This window comes from Melanotaenia boesemani, chromosome 21 (genome assembly GCF_017639745.1).
Source record: "Melanotaenia boesemani isolate fMelBoe1 chromosome 21, fMelBoe1.pri, whole genome shotgun sequence".
NCBI lineage: Eukaryota > Metazoa > Chordata > Actinopteri > Atheriniformes > Melanotaeniidae > Melanotaenia > Melanotaenia boesemani.
This window is the reverse complement of record NC_055702.1, coordinates 4,085,754-4,107,336: the sequence shown is the minus strand read 5'-3', so window position 1 is coordinate 4,107,336 and position 21,583 is coordinate 4,085,754. Positions and strand designations below refer to the sequence as shown.

Genomic DNA, 21,583 nt, shown 5'->3' with positions numbered 1-21,583 from the left:
TGGATATTTTCTCTTCTTCAGAACATTCTCTGGAAACCCTAGAGATGGCTGTGTGTGAAAATCCCAGTAAATACTCAGACCAACAACCATGCCACGTTCAAAGTCTCTTAAATCCTCTTTGTTCCTCATTCTGATGCTCAGTTTGAACTTCAGCAAGTCATCTTCACCATGTCTACATGACTAGATGTGTTGAGTTGCTGCCATGTGATTGGCTGATTAGAAATGACTAAGTGGACCTATAAATTATAGCAAATTAAAAGAAACTAATGCGGAAAAATCTCAAATTATCCAGTAAAAAAAAAACCGGAAAGACAACTATTACCAAACAGGTTAAAAGTGGATTCAATCCAACCGGAGATGGCTGATCAAATTATTCTCAGAACAGTTCTGTGCAGGAAATCTGTTAGGAAGAGGAGGAGGGAGAGGAGGAAAGACAACCTGGCTGCAAAGAGGAGCTGGCCTTTGAACCATAATTATAATGATTCACTTGTTCTATCAGACAAGCCCACCTGCAGCTTATCACAGGTAGAGGTTAGAGACAGATCTACACATGGATAAGATTAAAGCCTCCAGTTCAGGGTCGCGTAAAGACTAAAGCAAACACTAGTAAAAAAGAAAACAAACAAACTAATCCAAGCTACTGAATGCCAGGAATCCATGGGTAGGCCATAGATTCCTGTATGACGTGCAGCCTCAGCAGACCTGTCCAATGACTTTGTTTCCTGTTCAGAAAAAAACTGCTTCTGCTTTCACTTACAGCTTGTGTAAATGAAAAGGGAACAGCATTCAGCCGGTTTCTGCGTGTTGTTTGTGAAGGAATGACACATATCAGGACATCTGCAAGTCTCGCCTTCATATCAAAATGTCACATTTTTTCTTCTATCTGCTCGCTGTGGCCTTCACCGCCGGCTGCTGCCCGTGTGCAGCTGATGTTGGGGATTTCACCCCATGTCTGCTGTTCTTCTACAGATCTTGGCCTCCAAAAGGTCTGACAGGGACCCCAATCTGCCAGCGCTACCACAACCAGTATCGCTTTGCCACGTTGTACAGCAGATACCGCCGCTCACCATGGTTCTCAGCCTATTTGTACGAGGTCCCTGAAGGAAAGAGGCCATCTGCTTCCTGGAAGTTCGAACCGCAGGTGAGCGCATCGACTTCAACAACAAAAAGATTGGTCAACACAAGTATGAAAAGCAGACCAGTGAGTTGACTGGTTTCATACGGATATTAAGTGAATATTCCTCAACTGTCTTAGTTGTCTTCTTTTATAGAAACTGATTATTTAGTTTAGCATCAGTGTAATATTTTACATAATCATACAGTAAATAAAAACAAGAGGAAATTTGTCCCAAAAAAGCAGAACTGAGCTTCTGTGAGTTCATGCTCAGCAATGCATGGTACCGGTGAGTGGTCACATGATGCCAGGCTTGCTGGTCGGTTCCTTGCCAGGAAGTCTATTTGTGGCGCGAGTTAAAATCTTTTTAATAAAAATATGCAAGCTGGAATAGCCTCATTTTTCTCTGAAAAAAACTTAGAATTAAATTCAGTTTTGTTTTTATTGTGCCAGTTGACAATAAAATCATTTCATTGCACTTCAGGATAATTAAACTCTTTTCCGGATTAAACAGGGAGCCAATGAAGAAAAGCTAAAATGACTTTAATGTGATCTCTGCTTCTAAATCTCATCAGAACCGTCAGTTGTCCAATCTGGAAGTAAGAAGTCCATGGACTAGTTTTTCTTACTGAGACAGGGTGTTTAATTTGGGTTTGCAACAGCACACTTCCTCTGTTAACAAGAACACGTGTCACATGCGTTTACATGTTATGTTAACTGGATGCTGTGAGAAACAGATGCAGACCAGAAACACCAGAAGAAACTGGATGTGCATGGAGGAGTAATCAGAGTCTGTTAGATGATCACTTTTCTGCACAAAATTAAATTAAATTTTATTTATAAACAACTTTTCATGCAAAAAGCAGCACAAAGTCTACACAATACAATGTTTGCTTTATATTCAAAATTAAGCCTAAGATTTCACACACCAAAGTATAGAACACAGCAAGTTAGATCCTGTGTGTCTTAACTGAATGTAGGTATAAAAATATGAATGGAAATAAACACAGGCTTGACTCCATGTGTTCCCTGGGGGTTTCTGTAGTCTTCAGACTTGGTTAAGTAATGAGATGCTTCTCATTGGTTAAAGTTAACGCCTGCACGTCATTAGTGACTTTTTTTGTCCTTTGTAAGAAATGCGAACCTTCATTTTTGGCCACTGTTTTGAATGTGTTAACCCATTACGGTATGATTTTGTGGAAGAAAGTGTTTCTCTTGAGTAGCTTTGAAATCCAGTTTGAATTTGTCTTGAAGGTCTTCAGGACATCAGGAAACTATTTACAACCTTTTTGGGTCATTTGAGGATTTTTTTCTTCCACTTTTGTTTGCAAACATTGTTCAGTCAGCTTCACTCCTATGGGGGGGGGGGGGGGGGGGGGGGGGGGATTTTTTTATTTCGAATAAGCACGAAAAGCAAAATAAAACAAAAATAAAAAAACAAGTATACAATTATTAAAAATACAAATACATATTCGAAAGGGAGTGAGAAGAAGTATAACTTATGAACTCCCACCCCTTCTCCTTAAATAATAAATAAACATGATAACCTCCTGATTTAGGCCTGATAACTAACCTGATATTTTTAGTTACATAACAACTTAAGACTTAAATTTTATATGCACCTACTACAGCCATATTCAACGTAAACATACACATACATACACATAGTCATAGATACTCGTACCCGATCAGAAGACATGTTTTTACTTATTATAGAACATTCAACACTAATAAAAATAAGTAACCAACAAAAACAGCTCCCCAATATATATTTTATTTATCTTTTATTCATAAAAACAGTGACTTTTGTAATTAAATTAGCATTTAAAGGATTAAAATAATTGGGTTAATTACACATTTTGTATTTTTGATTAGGATTAAAACTGATTTGTGCAACAAAAGAATATTGATCTTTAGATTTTCAGACGTTTTTGGGAGAAGACTTTTTTTTGTCTGAGGGTAGTAAACTGAAGTGACCGACAAGGTTTAAATAACTTTAACAATAAGATACTCCTCCACCTTCCAGATGGTGACTTTTTAAAAGATTACATGTAGATGAAACAAGGAAAGGAATATTTTAGACTTTGGGTTAATCAAGCTGGAAAGTCTCATGTGTGTCTGATGTCAGTTTTTTTTTTTACAATAAATTAAATATAAATCACAATGAGGTTTGTTAGTAATTGATTCTAAGATGACTTCTTTCTCTGGCTCATAAACAGTTGGCCTATCCAGGAGCCGATGGCAACATGGTTTCCTTCCCGCCGGGACCCCTGGACCAGAACGTGGTGGAGAGCCAGGCAGTGGAGCTGGACTACATTAACTCCACTTACTCTCGCGGCCACTTGAACCCCAGCCTTCACCACCAGACCCATGAGTGTCGCTCCTCCACTTTCACCCTCACAAACGTGGTTCCTCAAAAGGCAGGATCCAACGATGGGCCCTGGGAGATCTTGGAGCAGACCGTTAACAAGACCTTGGCAGCCTACTGCCTCACAGAGGCCTACGTAGTGACTGGCATCATCCCATACGCCAGCGCCGAGCCCTGGCTCAGGAATCATCGGGTGGCGGTGCCGGAGTACATGTGGTCTGCCTACTGCTGCCCGAACTACAACCACAGTCTTCCTGAAGAACTGAAACAAAAATTTCCTACATTTGCTGCAATCGGACGCAACGACCCCAACAGCACAGAGGAGATTGTGCCGATCGACAAGACGGCCAAGAAACAGTTCAGGGGTTATGATGTGAGACCGATGCCACTGGAGATGCTGGAGATGTACCTGAAGGACAGATTCAACACAGTGGTCAGCGTTTTTTATGAGCAGTGCACCGGATCAGGCTGAGTTTTCCTGCTGCATTTTAGAGTGACTCAGCTTTTCTCTAAACCAGATCTTAACTTCTAACTATAGAAAAACATGTTGTCTTCCACTAGTCTGGATAAAGTTAGGTTTAGGCACAAAAACAACTTGGTTAGGTTCAGCTGGAACTAACCCAGACTTGAATGTCTTGATATTTTGATGAACAACTCACCCAAACTGGAGAAGTCCAGCTTGATTTTAATCAAAGTAATTCCATCTAGTTCTTATAAACACAAAACTAGGGATGCACCAGTTTCCCATTTTTCTTGCTAACACAGAATACTGATATGACTATTAATAAACCTCATTACAGTTCACTGGTTAGGAGTGTGGACCAGTGTTTGATGTGATGACGGAGTGGTCATCCTGCGATCATCCTCTAAATAAGGCTTGAAAACTGCCAGAAACCTCATAAATAAGGAGAAATAAGTGGATTCTGTTCATCGCTGTAACACTCACACATATGCCCAAACTCAGCTTCTCTCACAGAGATAAAGCAAAATTCAGATTTTTAATTTAGCATGAGTAATGACTCGTTTATGCGTTAATCTATTAAAAAATATATGCATTAATTGCAGATTAATCTCTTTGCAACATGTTAAGTTTGACAGCCCTATCAGGTTCTGTATCGGAATACTTTTATAAATACCGAGTACTAGTACACGCACATAATATCAGGCCAATACTGGTATCAGTATCAGGGAAAAACAGATTTTTTAAAATGTGTTTTTTGTTTGTTATAAGAGTTTGTTTCTGTGTAAAACTGACAGCAGGGTATTCTGTCATTTTTAACTGGATGTGTTTGTTTTAGCAGTTAGTTTAGCTTGACTCAGGTCTTTTAAACCTTCCCTTGGCCCTTCAATCCCTCTGCTTCCAGGTTTCAGGTTGAGCTAGTGCTAATTATTTTTATCCTAAAACATATTATGCAAATATCAAACCTCAAAGGACATATTGGTTCAGTTAGACAAAGGGAAGAGAGTCTATGATTCTACAGATGTGGACCAAACAGTTCAGACCAGTAGGTGGCGACCTTGTGCAGCACATGTAGCTGGTTGGTGAAATGCTCTGCCTGCAGTTGGTGGAGCCTCGACTATCTAAAATATGAGAAATCATTGGATCAGCAAGTTATAAGCATTTTCAGCTGGCTGATATTAAAGTATAAAATAGTTACTGGTTACCCATAAATTCACATGTGTATGAATTTTTATACCTTAATGCATGAGCTTTGACCCTTAAAAAAAATAAAAAACTAAACATCTTCTTAAATTAATAGTAATTTTTACTTCTTTTGATTGATTTTAGACGACTTTGTTGATCAGCCTCAGCATCTCCAGAGGTCACTCACCAGAATTTTGGGGCAACCTCTACATGAATTTTTAACCTCAAACCTACAGCTTGTGTTTTACATGAAAAAAAACATGAAAGCATGAATAAACTTTACCTGCAGCATACAGTGCACTTCTATTTTGCTTTATTTTTACATCATGACCATTTTAGTTGTAGTAATCAGTTCCAAAACCCTACAAGCTTTTTTATTTATTTATTTTACAAAGTTTCGTGCACCACCCTTTTCTTTGTCTGTACCCCTGCATGGCCCCCCTGATAAAAATGTTGCAAACCTGCCCCTGCAGACAGCAATAACAGACTAGTGCTTTCAGATGAGGTCCAATCATGTTTAAATGTAAAAGCAGCACTTATAGTTAAGTTTGTGCCTTAAAATAAAAATAGATAAACCAGAGACGACTCATGACACAAGTTTTAACTCATTCTGGTTTTATTGCATGACCAGATGTTCAAGTAGCATGTCTAAAAGCTCACAACAGAGGCTTTAATTGGATGAAAACTGAATCAACAGCTCAGTAAGGCCGTTGCATCATGGGAGCAAAGAGCTTGTCCCAAACCTCCACCTTCATAATGGCCCTGCCCATGGGGGACATGGTTGCCTTGATGTCCAGGCTGCTGCCCTCAAAGGTGAGCCCGCAGCCTTTGGCCTCTTCCCGCACAAAGCCCTGCTGCTCTTTGTTGTAGTACATCTCTTCATACAGACTCTTGTTGCACTCTTTGCCCTGGTTGTAGATCCCCAAACCCAGCCAGTTCTTGTACATGTTGTAGTCGTAGGGCACAGAGAATAAGATGGCTAGTGTCTCTCTAGCGCTGTTGCTCTGCCTCTCAAACAGCTCGTATGTCAGGACGCCCACTGCGCCCATGGCTTTAGCGCTGGTCTTGCCAAAGTTGCAGACTTCAGTCTTCAGGGGCCGCACAGTGGGTTGGGGAGGGCTGTGGCAGCTGCCGCTTTCCAGGTAAACTCTTGTCAAGTAGAAAGAAAATTTAGAAAGTCAAGCTGCTATTTTATCTCCTATTTTTTTAAGGTAAATTCATCTTAACCTGCTTTCATTTTGCACTTACTTGGGGTTAATCAGGCAGTAGTTATTGGTGAGGTTGGTGATCTCGATGGTGACGTTTCTTCTGGTTTTCAGGCTTGCAGCCAAAGCTTCTGCTGTTTCACTCATGGTGGTGTTTCTTAAGTTTTAACTGCAGATCAAACAGACGCACTGCTGTTAATCTACGTCTGGGTAAACCTTCAAACACAGCAGGAATAAAGCAGCTTACCTCTCCTGATCACTGGTGAATCGCTCGCTCGGGCAGTGACAGATTTCAAACACTGAGTTCAGTCTTTAGGTGAGTCTGCTTGGGGAATGTGAGACTCCACCCACGGCACACCTCCAGCCTGCCACTCCCCACCTCTAACTCTGTGTCCCATCTTCACCTCATATGTAAAAACAGAATCACCAAACAGAGGGTGTAACCAGCAGTTAGAAAAATTGCATTCTGCCAAGCTACAAGCCAGTTTGTTAAGTTTCCACTGACATTGCCTCATACCTCAAAATCTCCACATGCCCCAGACCTTTTGTCCCAGAGTTAGTCATTTATTGGGAGACAAATTGAATCAGTGTGGGGTCGTCTGTACAGAAAACAGAATAAAAGGAAGCCAATATCCAATAAAGAGCTTTGGAAAGTCCTTCAAGAAGTCTGGAGAACTATTTCTCAAGGCTAGAAGAAATGACAAGAAAGCTTTTCTTAGAGGGTTCAGACACTAAAGTTAAACTTAGCCACAAAAATTAAGGAAATTTGTGTTTATCAACCATTTTTTCCATTTGATAATACCAATTCCTGTTGTATTATACATTGTTATAAAAGCCTTTTAAGTGCCCTTTACAACGAGGTATAACTTGTAAGGATTATGTTTCTGTGGAATGAGCAACACAGCTAAATGTGTGGATAATGCCCCAGAGCTTTGTGCTGGTTGATGATCAGTGAAGGCATCCATCAAATTCCTGGTTAAAGGATACTCCCACAGCTAAATGTGACCAAACTGGTGACCAGCATGAGAGGGCGGTACCAAGCTGTGTGATCTTCCACATCTACTGAGGTTGCTGACAGTGTGCATGAATAACGTGTACAAATGGTCATACATATTGTTTTTACTTTGGGAAAGTTCAATCATCCAATAAGAAACCCAGAAGAGTACGAATATCTGGCACATTTTAGGGGGCACAATCCAAACGTTTAGCTGTGTTGCTCCTTCCACAAATAAACAATCCTTACAAGTTATAACTTATTGTAAAGGTGACTATTCAAGCTTTCCAATAATGTAAAATACATATATCAAGCATATCAATAGCTACATGAGGGGTGGATGCACAGCGCTATGCAGACATTTATTTTTTATATGCAATGTTTTTTCCTCAAATTGAAAGTTAAAGAAGCATCAAAGACAAGCAGCTGATTTAATGTTTTTAATTCATTTCAAGCACCAAAAATGACAAGAATGCCTCAACAATGACATACTTATTTCTCACCATTTTATTCCCTAGGCATTACAATCATCTGCCCATCTTGTCATACACCTCCAGCTTAATAATGGCTTTACCCTCATCGGACATGCAGGCCCTCAGGTCCAGCGTCCGGCCCTGGTACGCCACCCCAGACCCGTTGGCCTGCTGCCGCACAAAGTTGGTGAAATCATTACTCTTGTACATGAGGTCGAAGAGCTTCCCGTCGCAGGCTCTCGTGTGCTCGAAGATGCCCACGCCCAGCCAGTTCTTGTAGAAGTTGTAGTCAAAGGGCACGGAGAACATGATGGCCATCAGCTCGTTGGAGTGCCGCTGCTGCATGTTGAACAGCTCGTAGGTCAAGACGCCCACAGCGCCCGTTGCCGTGTTGTCGTCCTTGGTGAAAGAGCACACTTCGGCTTTGGTGGTGCGCACGGTGGGCTGCGGAGGGCTGAAGGTAAAACCGCTCTCCATGTGAACCCTGAACGACACCAGGAGGAAGCAGAGCGGTTCATATGACAGTCTGAACCCAGTGTTGATGTGTGATGATTATATTAGAGAGTAAAACTGATGCTGAAGGTGAATTTTAGCCATGTGGCTCTTATGAGCCATAATTTAAAACAACTTTGTTGATACGAAGTTGAACTGATGACAGATGTTTGGTTATTTGCTTGTTCCACTGAACATAATAAAATATCTCCACAGTGTCACAATATTTAGCAAAACAGTCACATATGGACTTTTAAATAGTTCGGAGGTTGGAGGGGTTGGAGAACGACTACACATGACAAGTGGGGCACTTAAAGCCATGCCACTAAATGCAAAAAAAACATACATCAGAATGTCTTTTTTGTGAGATTGTGCTACAAGTAGAGACACAAAATAAACAGAAAACCAAAAAATTATCAGGTGCACACAACAAACACAAACTGAAGAGAAACAAAATAAAGAGATGAAAGAAAAACAGAAGAATAAAAAACCTGCAAAATTAGACAAAATAAGCAACAATGTAAATCAACTTCAGATACATAAAACATTTTAACAAAAGAGACTCAAAGGAGAAACTAAATGACCAACAAAAAAAACGGCAAAACAACTGAATAGAAACAAAAAAGACAAATTAACACTGAAATGTGTGAAAAGAAAAAACTTTTAAGACAAAAACAGTTCTGTTACACCATGTGCAGACAGAGGCTCCATTAGTCTCCCAGTTTGTTGTATTTTAATTTTTATTATTTACAATATATACATTCTGTACCAGTCACAAGTTTAGACACATTTGTCCATTAGAATCAATTGAAAACTGGGTCCAAACTTTTGACTGGGACTGTGAATAAATCAAATAAATGTCAACTCTAAACTTTTCTCATTATTTTTATTCATTGTCAGAAGCTTTTTGGTGCACCTGTAACAACTTATAAACAACTAAGCATGACGAATCTATTTTATGTTGTCATAAGATTTGCACAAACAAACAGCAAATTACATCATATTTTGCTTTTATGAAAAATGAGATGGTGCAGGTGGCCCGCAACGTGAGTTTCAGACATGTCACCGGTTCTGTTTCGAAAACTTGCAGGGGATTCTTACTTTGGGTTGACGAGGCAGAAGCTGCTGCTGATGTTGGTGATCTCTATGGTGCAGTTGCGGTTGGTGGTGAGGGTGGTGGAGTGGGACTCTGCAGACTCAGGCATGGTGATGGCTGCAGGGCAAAGAAAAGAGACAAGAACAGAGAAAAGTCTCCTGATTTTTAACAACTTTTCTAGAAAACCCTTCCAACTTTAGTAAAAACTGCTTAAACATTTTCAAATACGCGTACTTACTTCGGGCACAGTTGCACACAGAATGGCAGGTAGTCGTCTGACAACAGGTTTGGAGGTGAGTGTGAAGTCACGCCCTCTCGGTCACACCTCACACATGAGCCGATGGGTGGGCAGCACAGCATGTCACTCCCACTGTGTGCAATAACTTTGTCTTTCAGTTTTGTACAGAAACAGCAGTGAAACAACTTTTTCTCTTTTATTTCTCTTTAAAAATCTTTATTATTTGTGGTTGTCAGCAGTGTCGTGCTGCTCATGAACTAGTTTACACTTCAGTTGACTTCAGTTTTTTTTAGGTTAGAAGTGAGAATGAAAGACTGAAGAAATACAAGAAATTATGGTGTTGTGTCTTGTAATGAAATCAGTTATACTAGATCTGAAAATCTATTACACAAAATGGATGTGCATGGGATCAGATGTATGGACAGAGGACAAAAACAGTTTCTTTTATTTGTCTAAAAAACCTTTTCCAGTGTAACAGAAGGTAATTTGTTCAGTTTACCTTGTCCCTAACATAAAAGCAAGGGAAAAATATGCTGCAATGATTAGGAATGTTATAGATATCTTCTCACACTGGACTGATGATCCAACTTCATGTCTTTCCTAGAAGTTGATGAATCTGATATTGTGACTAGTTTTTTAGGCGCAGGTGGACATCATTAGCACTGAAATGTTAGATTTAATTTCCATACAGTTTGTAATATTCCTATAAATAATGATAAGTCAATGAGGCATCTGATGTGCACGCTGCATCTGCAGCTTCTCTGCACTAGTGCTGCTGCAGAGCGAGTGCACAATGCACCATGGGTAACGTAGCGTGAAGTAGAAAGCAGAAAATGTAGGCTGTGACTGTTACAAGACCTCACATAATCCGAATGAGTTCACTTTCAAGTTCTTTGTTTGCAGATACTTTTCATTCAAATTCACCGTTCATTCAGTTCTTTTGAATGCATTGGTCAGTCATCTGCATACACTGGTTGTCAGTGTATGCAGATGACTGACCAATGTCCACTGCAGTGGCTAATACAATGTGCCATCCTTTCTGATGCATAAACAGCTTTTCAGTAGGTTTCCACTGTTGCAGCCACCAGGGAAAGTTTATTTAAGTCTAACAGTAAGTAGCCACACCTAGAAACACAAACTAAACACAGTGAGTCAAGTCAAGTGAAGCCCAAACCGTCCAGCCTGGTTCACCTGCCAAGAAATGTCTGGGAAGTTTTAGATGAAGATTTAAAATTTTCCACACACTGTTTTCTTTTTTTTTTTTTTTTTTTTTTTGAGCCTAAGAGTTTTGTTCAAAAGAACTGAATGAACGTTGAACTGAATTAAGAACCCAGTCCTCCTGTAATAAAACAAAACCAAAGACACAATAAAATGACAATAAACAGAAACAATACCCAAAGGAAATATGCAAAGCAACAATTAAAATAGGTGTAGCCACAAAAAATCGCAGAATATGACTAAGAAAAACAAAAAAAAACAAACACAAACACAACATAACACAAAATATCCAGATGAGTTTAAAGCAGAGCTGAAATAGGTGTAAAGAATTTACAAAAGATAATATAAAAAAAAGAAGTGAAACGTTACCACAAATAATGCAAGATAACCACAGACCAAAAAATTACCACATTGAGGAACAATGACTACAACAGTTCACCAAAAAAGCTGAAAGAATAAAACAGTAAGAGTGTTCTGAGACACCAAATGACCCCAAAGAAACATTAAAAGAAAAAAAAAAAGAAGAAGAAAAAAAGAAAGCCCCACAAAATCACCAGAAATCACCTAAATACAACAACAAGGAGAGAAACAGCTTCAAAGAAGCTGCAGGGAGCAAACAAGAACAAACAGAGATGCTTTACAATAAAAGGAAGACAAAAAAGAAAAGGACTGACCTCCATGTTGGAAGCCCTGGACTTATTTATGCGGTAGTTTGTGATCTCTGAGCATCTCCTCCACCTCTGCAGACACTTTCTCATCATTGTAATCTGCCATTCAGCTGACAGCTAACACAAGAAATGACATGTAGCAGCACAACCAAACCAGAAACTGTCTGTGTTTATATAGAAATGCAAATAACTGGTGAAAGAAAATAAAAATCTGGCTTTTAATGTAGCTAACTAATGTACAAACCTTTATGAAAATGTAAAATCCTAAAAACCTAAACCAAATCTTTCATTTATTAATTTAAGTAAAGTTGTTTAATTTGTTGGTTCATGTGTTGCTGGTCCTTATTAACTGGTTAGTTAATGCTGAGATGGATTTTTTACCTCATTAATCAACCTTTACAACAACTACAGCATCACTAGACAACTTTTGCTCCTTGTTGCTGGTTTTTACCACTTTAGCTCCATCCTGTGGTCAAATCAAAGCTGCAGGGTATAAAGATGAGTTCTGTAGAAACCGTTCCAGTGTGTGAGGGATGAGGGATCATTTACTGAATGTGTTTCTGTGGATTCAGAACTGACAGACATTAATGAGGAGGGGGCTCAAATTCATTCATGTCAAAAGTAAAATATTCTAAAGAGCAGAGTTCTCTGCTATATATATATATATATATATATATATATATATATATATATATATGTGTGTGTGTGTGTGTTTACAAGACAGTTAGTGATTATTGTATTCTAACTTTTGTCTTGTTTTGACCACAAGATGGTGGTGAAATGCAACAAATGACAGAAACCCTGATGAAGGAGTATGCTGAAGTCGCTAGCTGGGGGCAAAGAGCTAAGTCTACTCACCACCTGAACCAGGAGCTCACCACACTTTTCTAATACTGCAAACATTTACAGCTTAATTATCATAACACAGCATATCGTAAGGGGATTTAGAAGTTTTTGAACAGAGTAACAAGGTAAGGCATGTGTCCCGCTGCTCCACTGGTAGGTGTACAAGTAGGATCAAAGCGAGGAAAAAAGGAAGAATCAATGTAACGCCATCTCAACACGAGAGATATTTTTGTGTATTATCCATTAGTCATTAACATATAGCTTAAAATAACTTTTTGAAGTTTATTAAACTCAAATGTACAAAACCATTATCAAGAAAACACCGACAACATTTTTTGTTTATTACATACAAAAGTACAGTGTGTCAGATTTGATGTCTTCAACTCTGCTCTGCAGCATAAATGCATTAGTAAAATGGCATATTCAAGCATTTGACTTTATAGAAAATAATACCACTACTCATAAATGATTTTTGAGTAGTGGTAAACTACTAATTTGTTTTGCACAATAAGGATAAAATGTTCAATAGACATTAAGCTTTCTTTAAATTGTAGAAAAAAATGTATCAAAATTAATAGAAAAATGACTGAAAACAAAGAAAACAAGCAAAAACACTGGTATACACACACATGTTTTTCCTGTCTAATAACCTGATGCATCAGTTTGTGTCAGAGAACCATCTGGGACGTCCCTCCTAAAACGTTTGAAAAGGGGAGGGACTTTAAAAAGTATGCTGAACAGGTAAGTGGATGAAAAATTTTAGTTTCAAAGTTGTGAGTGAACTTGAACAAGTGGTAGAAGGTAGAAGCTGCTCAGTGTTGTCTGACTGCCTGCTTTCAGCACAGTCAGCTACATCAGCTCCCCGGCCCGAGGCCGAAAAAATAAGCACCATGTTGGTTCTGTTTATATGGGGATTTAAGGAACTAGTTATTCTTTGAGTTGCATGTTTATTTCATATTTTGTTCAAAGCTGATTTTGGGGGGAAAAATGCACCCTCAATCTGCAAATATAGGATGTCTTTTTTTGAAGAGATCAGGGCCCAGGGAGATTTATTCTAATTCAGTGTGTCTCAGTCAAGGTTCTTGGGACACACTGCCCTGCATGTCTTAGACGTGTTCCTACTCCAACACACCTGATTCAAATGAGTAAACTTCATCATCAAGTTCTTTGCAGTCATTCATTTAATTCAGGTGTGTTAAAGTAAGGTTACTTCTAAAACATGTGGGGCAGGGAGTCCTGAGGATCTGGAAACACTGCTCTATGATTTCACAATTCTCACAGGTATCCAGCTGCTTTGTAATTAAATTACTTTGGGACCTACAAACTCCTGATGAAGAGCAGGAAAAAATAATGTATGTTTATTGTGGACTATTCCTAGTGACAGGTTAATCCACATTTCATGCCAGAGTATGAAGAATTAAGCTCAGCACAAAGGCACAACTTTTTTTAAGATATATCACAGATTAGTTGGGTTTTCATTCATTACAAAGCAAATCTGAAGCAATCTTGAAAAGTTGCAAAAAATTAATTTAGATCAACAACATTTCCATTAGCTCGTTTCCAATCAATAGATTAGGCTGCAAGTTGTTGTATCATCCTGACTGGAAGAAAGCTTTAAAGGGAAATAAACAACTGCAGTGGACATCCATTAGGGGAAGCTCTTCTTTTACTTCCAGTTCTGGGAATATTTGGGATATTATATCATATCTGGGGAGACACTGATAACTTGTTTGAGTTTAATGATTATTGGTTCAGAGCAGGAACATCTGGCGAACTCTGTCATTGTAATCTTTGCCAGGACTGATGAAATTGTTTATTTCCCTTCAATTCCATCAAGTCTTCCTGAAAACAGGCAAATACCACTATTTATAAATTGTTTTGCACATACATGAAGGTTTTTCTTTTTCTTTTTACTCTTTTTTCTACTTTTCATTAGTCACATCATCTATATGCGATTGGAAATGGGAACATAAACAAGATTCATTGAGCTAGTCATCATTAGCTTTGGTCCTTTCTTAAAAAATTGTTTGGAAAGATAACAAAATTATCTTTTTTTTTATAAGGCCTATGTGGAAATGGCAGCATTAACGGTTCATATCTTCAGTGCAAAATCATTTCTGTGGGAACAAAGTTCCAGCAGTGATGGAGGTCAGGCCCGTCTTTTCTTCTATCCACTTGTTGTAATTAGTAACTCTGGCGTAAACACCAGGTCGCTGTACAGCCGCACAGCCATCACCCCAACTGATAACCCCGAACAGGAAGAACCTGTCGCCAACCTCACATACCAGCGGTCCTCCTGAGTCGCCCTGTGACAGAGACGAGCAGCATTAAAGGAAACGTGATTTCTTGAACTGATTTGTTTGTGACGTTAACTCAGAGATGTTCACATACCTCACAGGCGTCCTGGCTCCAGTCAGGACGACCGGCACAAAACATGTTGTCAGTGATCATGTTTCCATAATAATCTTTTTGTCTACACACATTGTCAGCGATGAGATTCACCTGAGCCTCTCGAAGGGTCTGAGACATGTGCCACAAACCTGGGGAGAAGAAGGTTTAATTATTCTGGCTACACAGAGATCAACATGCAGATCTGCTTTACATTAATGCTACTCAGGAGACTTTCTTCACCATATTTCTCTTTCCCATATCCAGCGATTTCACAGGCGACACCTGGCAGGAGTCTCTGCCGAGGCGGCGGCAGGCAGACGGTCTTCACCGAGTCGGTGTCCTCCGCACATTTTCCACTACCGGCCTTCAGCTTCAGCAGGGCTGCAAAACAGTTTGCAAACAGTTTGCAAAACGGCGAAAAGTCACAAAATAAAAGTAAAAAATGTTTGTAAATTTAATGTCAGGATAATTAAATATTCAATGTGCTGGTCAAGTGAACTGCAAATCATCTTTTCCATCTTCTAACTAGAAAATAAATAAATAAAATAAATTCCTGATACAGCATTTTTAGCTCTCTTTTTGAAATTAAATATAAAACTGCTGATGTGAATTTGTTAGCAAAGAAAAAGCAAAGTGGGAATTCAGAGGAGTTCTGACTTCCAGGTACAACGAATGAAACATGATTTGAAGTTAAAGTTGAGTCACTATAAAGATGAAGCCGTGGAATATTTCTGCTATGAGCTGGAGTCTGATCCAGTTTTCTGGACCAGGGGTGTCAAACCTACGGCCCGGGAGCCAACACCGGCCTGCTAGAATGTCCAATCTGGCCCGTGTGATGAATTTAGTAAATGTGAAAATGACATAGAAAACATTAACTGCAATGTTTTATACATAAGTGTAACTGCATTTCCAAATTTTTCCAGGTAAGATAAAGTATTTCAAAGGCAGGGGCATAACTTGTTCTGTCTTCTAGATCAGACTTCAGTTCGCATTATGAGGTGAGTCGGTTAATGTGGTCAGGATTACACACACACACACACACACACACACGTGGAAACGTTCAGGTATGTACATTTAAAGAAATCTCTAGATCTTATCATAACATAAAATACTGTATTTTTCAGTTCCAGACACCTGTGATGAAATTTATTATTTTATTGATCCCTTGTAATTTGTAAGTTGTAATTCCCATGTAAATAATAAAATGATAAACAAAAATAAACAGTCGTTTGGGTTGTTTTGCAGTCTGGTTATTAGATGTGTTCGTACCAATGTCATTGTTGAAGTTTCCCTCGCTGTTGTCAAACCCTTCATGGATGGAGATTTCCTCCACCCTGAACGTTTGCTCCACAGCTGGGTCGCTCTCCTTCAGGGCGTTTTTTCCCAGAATGACGGAGAAGCGTCGTGGCTTATTATGAGACCTGAGATTGAAGAAAAAAATACCACAGTATAGGTTTGATCCCAGTCATTTCTCAGCACCTGATGTGATTACAGCAAATGATCTCAGTTCCTACCCATCTGGGAAGCAGTGGGCGGCTGTGAGGACCCAGCAGGGGGCGATCAGACTGCCCCCGCAGCGGTAAACCTTCTTGGATTTGCTATGCCAGAATATGGCAGCAACCCAAGGGTGGGATTCCACAGTGGCAACTGTTCCACCCACAATCTTCATCTGCTTTCTTCTGGTACGCTGACCACATGTCAGCCCTGCAGCTGGAGGATTACACCACGTTCAGAACTGGGTCAGAGAAAAAACAAAGTTTGATAGAAAACATGCGGTATGCACTTACGTGTTTGTGACTCAGTGGGTGCAGGGGGAGGTGCAGCTGTAACTGTGGGATTAAAGAGGTGTTTTAACGCACATTAAACATGCACTTTGAACTTGTTCTAAAAGTTCAAAACCTCAACTCTACCAGATGCAAAGCACAGCTTAGTTAACCTGGTTTCAGCATCTATGGAAGCCCTTTCCTGCCACTCTAAAGTTAAAAAAATTGACAAAAATCTTGTGTTTGAGTGGCTGTAGCTCAGGAGGAAGAGCAGTTGTCTTCCAACCAGAAGGTTGGCGGATCAATTCCAGGCTTTACCTGACTATATGTTGAAGTGTCCCTGGCCTCCTGATGTCCCTATCAGCTGTGTTTCTGGGTGACTGTGACAGGTAGTGTGAAGCACTTTGAGTGTCCACACTGACTGGAAAAGTGCTTTATGAGTACAAGATTCTCAAAATGAATAAATATGAAATTTTAAAGTCAGAATTATTAGATTAAAAAGCCAGTATTATAAAAAGAGATGTAATAATTATAAGATAAAAGTCATAATTATAGAATAAAAGTCATAAAATTTTTACGTAAAAGAGTCACAATTACGAGATTAAAGTCATGATATGAAAAAGTCTAAATTGTGAAATTTAATGAGTCATAATTATAAGATTAAAATGATTTGATCTCACATATAATAATAATCAGATAAAAGTCATAATTGTGATGTTAAAAGTCATAATAATGAGAAAAGGTCATAATTATAAAATAAAAGGCTTAAAATTACGATGTGAAAGAATCCCAATCATGAGATTAAAATCATGATTATTAAATGAAAGAGTCATAATATTCCCTGAGGAATTACAAAGGGATTAACAAAGTATTTCTGATTCTGATAATAATAAGATAAAAGTAATAATTAGGACATAATAAAGTCAGAACCATGATATGAAAAAATCAGAATTACGAGATTAAATAGTCATTATTATGAGATATCTTTAATCTTATATAGTCTTTAATGACAATGGTAGTCATGGTGGTGGAGAAAATGCAGAAAGTCTATGGAGTTTATCTCATATTTATGACTTTTTACTTCATAATTATGACTTTTCATCTTATAACTGTGACTGAATCTCATAAATATGACTTTTATCTCACAATAATGACTTTTATTCCATAATTATTCCGTTTTATCTATGATAATTAGAATTCACTCATAATTAAACATTTAAATCTCAATACTATAACTTTCAATCTAATAATTATCAGATAATTTGTCAATGTTTTGAGTTGTGCTTCCATAAATAACAGATTTTTTCCAGTTCCCCAGAGAAAATACCTACAGGACTGAAGGCCACAACGTTGAATTTGACAATACTCCCACACCAGCTGCTGGTCTTTCCAAACGTAACACCACGGACGGCGTCTGTAGTGAAGATTTCTAAAAGAAAACAAGATGTCACCCATCACACGAATGCAGTGGTTCTTATTTTAATCTTTTTTCTTCTTTTTTTACCACCTGTAGAATCATTTTTCAGCCCAGTACTGCACCTGGCGACAATTTACATTCAGCTCAATTTTGGTTTGAACCTGTTAAAAATAACCACATAATAACCTAGAAATAATGGAAACTTCATATTTTCCTCTGTTTTAGTGAAAAGAAAAACAAGTACATTTTTAAGATGTGTACATTTAATGACCTATCCTTTTATAAACGGTTATAAACAACCTGAAATTTCTGGAGAAAATAAAGTTTCAACAATATGTTGTCTCAGCTACACATTTACATAATTGTGTTATTTTATTTATTTACAGTTTGCCTTTCTTTATTTTATTTTATATTTATATATATGTGTGTAAATTTAAATGTGTGTGTGTTAAGAGTTCACGGCTGAAACAGTAATGATCCCATGTGAGAAGTTTTACCACTGAGAGATCTAATAGTTGTTATAAAGGTCAGAGCCTTGAGGCTTTGGTGTGGGCTGCGAGTCCAATCTGGGCTGGTTTTCTCAGCCTCTGGCTGATAACAGGATGACGAATGTGGTGCACAAAAAATGGTCCAGCTGTAGGACATACAGTGAGGTTGTATGTGGGCCAGATGCCAACGCCCTTAGTTTGCCCTTAGTTTGCCCTTAGTTTGCCCTTAGTTTGCCCTTAGTTCGCCCTTAGTTTGCCCTTAGTTTGCCCTTAGTTTGCCCTTAGTTTGCCCTTAGTTCGCCCTTAGTTTGCCCTTAGTTTGCCCTTAGTTTGCCCTTAGTTCGCCCTTAGTTTGCCCTTAGTTTGCCCTTAGTTCGCCCTTAGTTTGCCCTTAGTTTGCCCTTAGTTTGCCCTTAGTTTGGGGAACATGGTAAATGTTGTGATCATTAACTGGTAGATTATATTAAGTGTTACAGACACAGAGCTATCATAATATCTCACAATGCCACATTTATTCAAAACAAGTTGCCATTTTTTAAAAAGTAATAATAAATAAATTAACTTGGGATGATATATTTTATAACTATAACTGCATAGACGTGTACTAAAGAATCTTACTTAATGGATAAAGAAGACTGACAAGGCCATCTGACATCGATAAGAAATCAGTTGAAAAGAAATACCTGAGACATTGTGATATGTCGATTGTATTGATGTTTCCTTTACTCAAACAAAAATTATTGCCAATACATTTAACAACAATACTAATGGTGTGCTAAACAATAATGCCAATTAACAAACACTAAGTCATTTTTTCAATATATTGATTTTATTTGTGTTCAGCACTTTGTTTCAGCTGTGGTTATTTTAAAGCTGCTTGATAGATAAAGTTGGAAAAAGAACTGTAAAATGAGCTATTAGAACTTGGCATCACTTAGAATGATGCTAGTGAGAAAGATGTATGCTACTTTATGGACTATAAACTAATGCTAACATTTTGCCTTAATAAATGACTTAAGGCTTAGTCTTTTATTAAAATACCATTTTTTAAAACTTATATTTATGTTTATTTTAATAAGCTAAAGAGAGAGCGTTCCATTTAATGGTGAAAATTACATTAGCATAGTTAGCTCACAGCAAGTGCATCATTACCTAGCTTAATCTATAAATTTTATCTATTTGTTTTATTTATTCTCATTTTATTTTCATTTAGTTATTTCCTGTTTACTTAATATTCAGAAAACATTGGTCTCGTCCTCCTTGAAAGAACCAGAATTCTATTTAATAGAATAGTTTATAATAGTTTATATAATTTTTTTCTAACTGTTTATTAATATTCTCAACACACTGGGACAAGAGCCAGTTTTTATCTACAGTGGTATGTTACTGCTTGTTTGTTCATTTTGTTCATGTTGTTGGTCTAAATTAATTTAGAAATACAAGTGTTTTATATTATGTGTGTGTGTTTATGTGTGTATAAACACACGTGTGTGTCTGTGTGTGTGTGTTTGTGTGTGTATTGTACATACATTTTTAATACATTTTTTTATTTAATTGTGTCTATATGAAAAAAATCCCATTACAATATCCAGTGTTTGTTTTTGTTTTATTAAGGCAGGTCAGGTTTACTTGTTACACATTTCATGTTTCAGACAATTCAAAGGCCTTTACATAAAACGAAAAAACATTACATTTAAAGATAATTTGTTATATCAAACCATTCAGTGATTTCTAGTAGAGGAGAGGATTCTTATCCATAAATAGATCTCTCTGTGGGATCATAGTTTAAAACTCATCACTGTGACTTATTGTTTTGCACTGAAAATCCCTCTAAAGGGACGAGTTTATTAACTTTTAAATTTGAATTCAGACTGAACACTGTACCTGCAGTAGTTGTGCCTTCCTGAGCGGATGTCTGAAAACAGGTAACGCCGCCTGTTGTCTGCATCCCACATCTCACACCTCTGTCCGCTGACTGATTCAGACACTTTGCCTCTGTAGTACAACCCAGTGCCCTCATAGCACTCTTCACGTTTCACTGCAGGAACAGCAAGATATCACAGGGTGATTCAAATGTGTAAAATGTAAATAAAATCTGGGTTAGAGATAAGCTTTTTACCTTTTTCACAGTGTCTTCCATCAAAACCATCGGCACAAAGACAAAACAGATGTTCACCAGTGGTTAGCGATGAGACAGAGACGCCTCCATTAAGGCAGATCCCAGCTATAAGAAGCAACGATACATGTCACACTCAACATTCAACGGCAGAGTCCTACTGAATGTTGAGTTGCTTACCTGGACTATCAGAGGAGGAGAAAATAGAAAATCTTTTATCTCTTTTCTGCTTCCAAAGGCCCTGAAATATGTTAAAAAGAAAGATAAACTTATGAATAATTAAAAACATATTCAGAGTTTCAGATTAAAAAGATAAAAATGTCTTACTACCTCAGCTGTTGACAGAGCTGCCAGCATGAACACGAAAACATCTAAACTTCTCATGTTGCTTCACTGCAAAGGTCTAAATCAGAACAGACTTTGCATGAGCGTGCTTGCAGAGCGCTGTATGGGCGCCTCCTCGGGGTTTATTCTGTTTAGTCTGCTCTGTGCTGGGAGGATGGAGAGCTCTGATTGGCTAACAGCTGCTTGACAGCTGGCTGGCCCACTGGAGGAAGAAATAGCTGCATGCATGCACGACTGAGTGAGTCATCGTTAATCCATATCAATTTGCTGGAAACTTGTCTAGTATGCCAGGAGAAGGCCTGCAGCTTCCTGGATGCTGCATTTATAGCACTGAAGTATAGATAACTTTGGCTTTTACTACTGCAAAATACACTAAATGTTTCCAGTGACTATCATTCATTATAGTGTGTGAATGCCTCAGCACATCTCCAAGACCAATTATTTAAAATAAGCATCACATGGATGTCCAAGATATATATGACAGAACATAAGCTCATATGTAAATGAAAGATAAACATTTTCTTTTACATGTAGAGGAGATGGTACTAAAACATCTCATCTTTTATAAGTAAATACTCTTTATCATATAGTTCCTTGAGTGAAATGGGTTATCTTTGATTTACCTTCATGTTTATCCAAGTTTTTATAAACTTGGAGAACAACTAAAATCTAACCTAATGAGATCAAGAAATATTATAGAGTATGG

At 38.1% G+C, this 21,583-nt stretch overlaps 4 protein-coding genes across 6 annotated transcripts; 1 reads left to right on the top strand and 3 right to left on the bottom strand.

The window, feature by feature from the left end:
• The first annotated feature begins 171 nt into the window (after nucleotides 1-171).
• LOC121632211 (endonuclease domain-containing 1 protein-like) lies at nucleotides 172-5,409 on the top strand. 3 transcript variants are annotated; one of them, XM_041973460.1, is made up of 3 exons: nucleotides 172-525; nucleotides 970-1,141; nucleotides 3,334-5,409. In XM_041973460.1, the coding sequence occupies exons 1-3, from the start codon at nucleotides 479-481 to the stop codon at nucleotides 3,952-3,954; spliced, it is 840 nt and encodes a 279-aa protein (XP_041829394.1). In that variant the 5' UTR covers nucleotides 172-478; the 3' UTR covers nucleotides 3,955-5,409. The 3 variants fall into 3 exon arrangements, with proteins under 3 accessions (XP_041829394.1, XP_041829393.1, XP_041829392.1); XM_041973459.1 differs by having other exon boundaries at nucleotides 511-525; nucleotides 760-1,141; XM_041973458.1 differs by lacking the exon at nucleotides 172-525 and having other exon boundaries at nucleotides 555-1,141.
• Nucleotides 5,410-5,725: 316 nt separating this feature from the next.
• LOC121632212 (DELTA-actitoxin-Afr1a-like) lies at nucleotides 5,726-6,725 on the bottom strand. The gene is made up of 3 exons (XM_041973461.1): nucleotides 6,580-6,725; nucleotides 6,376-6,501; nucleotides 5,726-6,276 (listed from the first exon to the last, which is right to left on the bottom strand). Exons 2-3 carry the CDS (start codon nucleotides 6,477-6,479, stop codon nucleotides 5,826-5,828), a joined length of 555 nt encoding a protein of 184 aa, XP_041829395.1. The 5' UTR covers nucleotides 6,480-6,501; nucleotides 6,580-6,725; the 3' UTR covers nucleotides 5,726-5,825.
• Nucleotides 6,726-7,752: 1,027 nt separating this feature from the next.
• LOC121632213 (DELTA-stichotoxin-Hmg2b-like) lies at nucleotides 7,753-9,757 on the bottom strand. Its single transcript, XM_041973463.1, has 3 exons — nucleotides 9,626-9,757; nucleotides 9,393-9,504; nucleotides 7,753-8,283 (listed from the first exon to the last, which is right to left on the bottom strand). Exons 2-3 carry the CDS (start codon nucleotides 9,494-9,496, stop codon nucleotides 7,854-7,856), a joined length of 534 nt encoding a protein of 177 aa, XP_041829397.1. The 5' UTR covers nucleotides 9,497-9,504; nucleotides 9,626-9,757; the 3' UTR covers nucleotides 7,753-7,853.
• A 2,868-nt stretch (nucleotides 9,758-12,625) lies between these two features.
• On the bottom strand, nucleotides 12,626-20,999 carry plaub (plasminogen activator, urokinase b). The gene is made up of 11 exons (XM_041973457.1): nucleotides 20,863-20,999; nucleotides 20,713-20,773; nucleotides 20,536-20,640; nucleotides 20,301-20,454; nucleotides 17,843-17,940; nucleotides 16,536-16,577; nucleotides 16,263-16,458; nucleotides 16,018-16,169; nucleotides 14,989-15,129; nucleotides 14,749-14,897; nucleotides 12,626-14,663 (listed from the first exon to the last, which is right to left on the bottom strand). The coding sequence occupies exons 1-11, from the start codon at nucleotides 20,914-20,916 to the stop codon at nucleotides 14,469-14,471; spliced, it is 1,347 nt and encodes a 448-aa protein (XP_041829391.1). The 5' UTR covers nucleotides 20,917-20,999; the 3' UTR covers nucleotides 12,626-14,468.
• Between the last annotated feature and the right edge of the window lie 584 nt (nucleotides 21,000-21,583).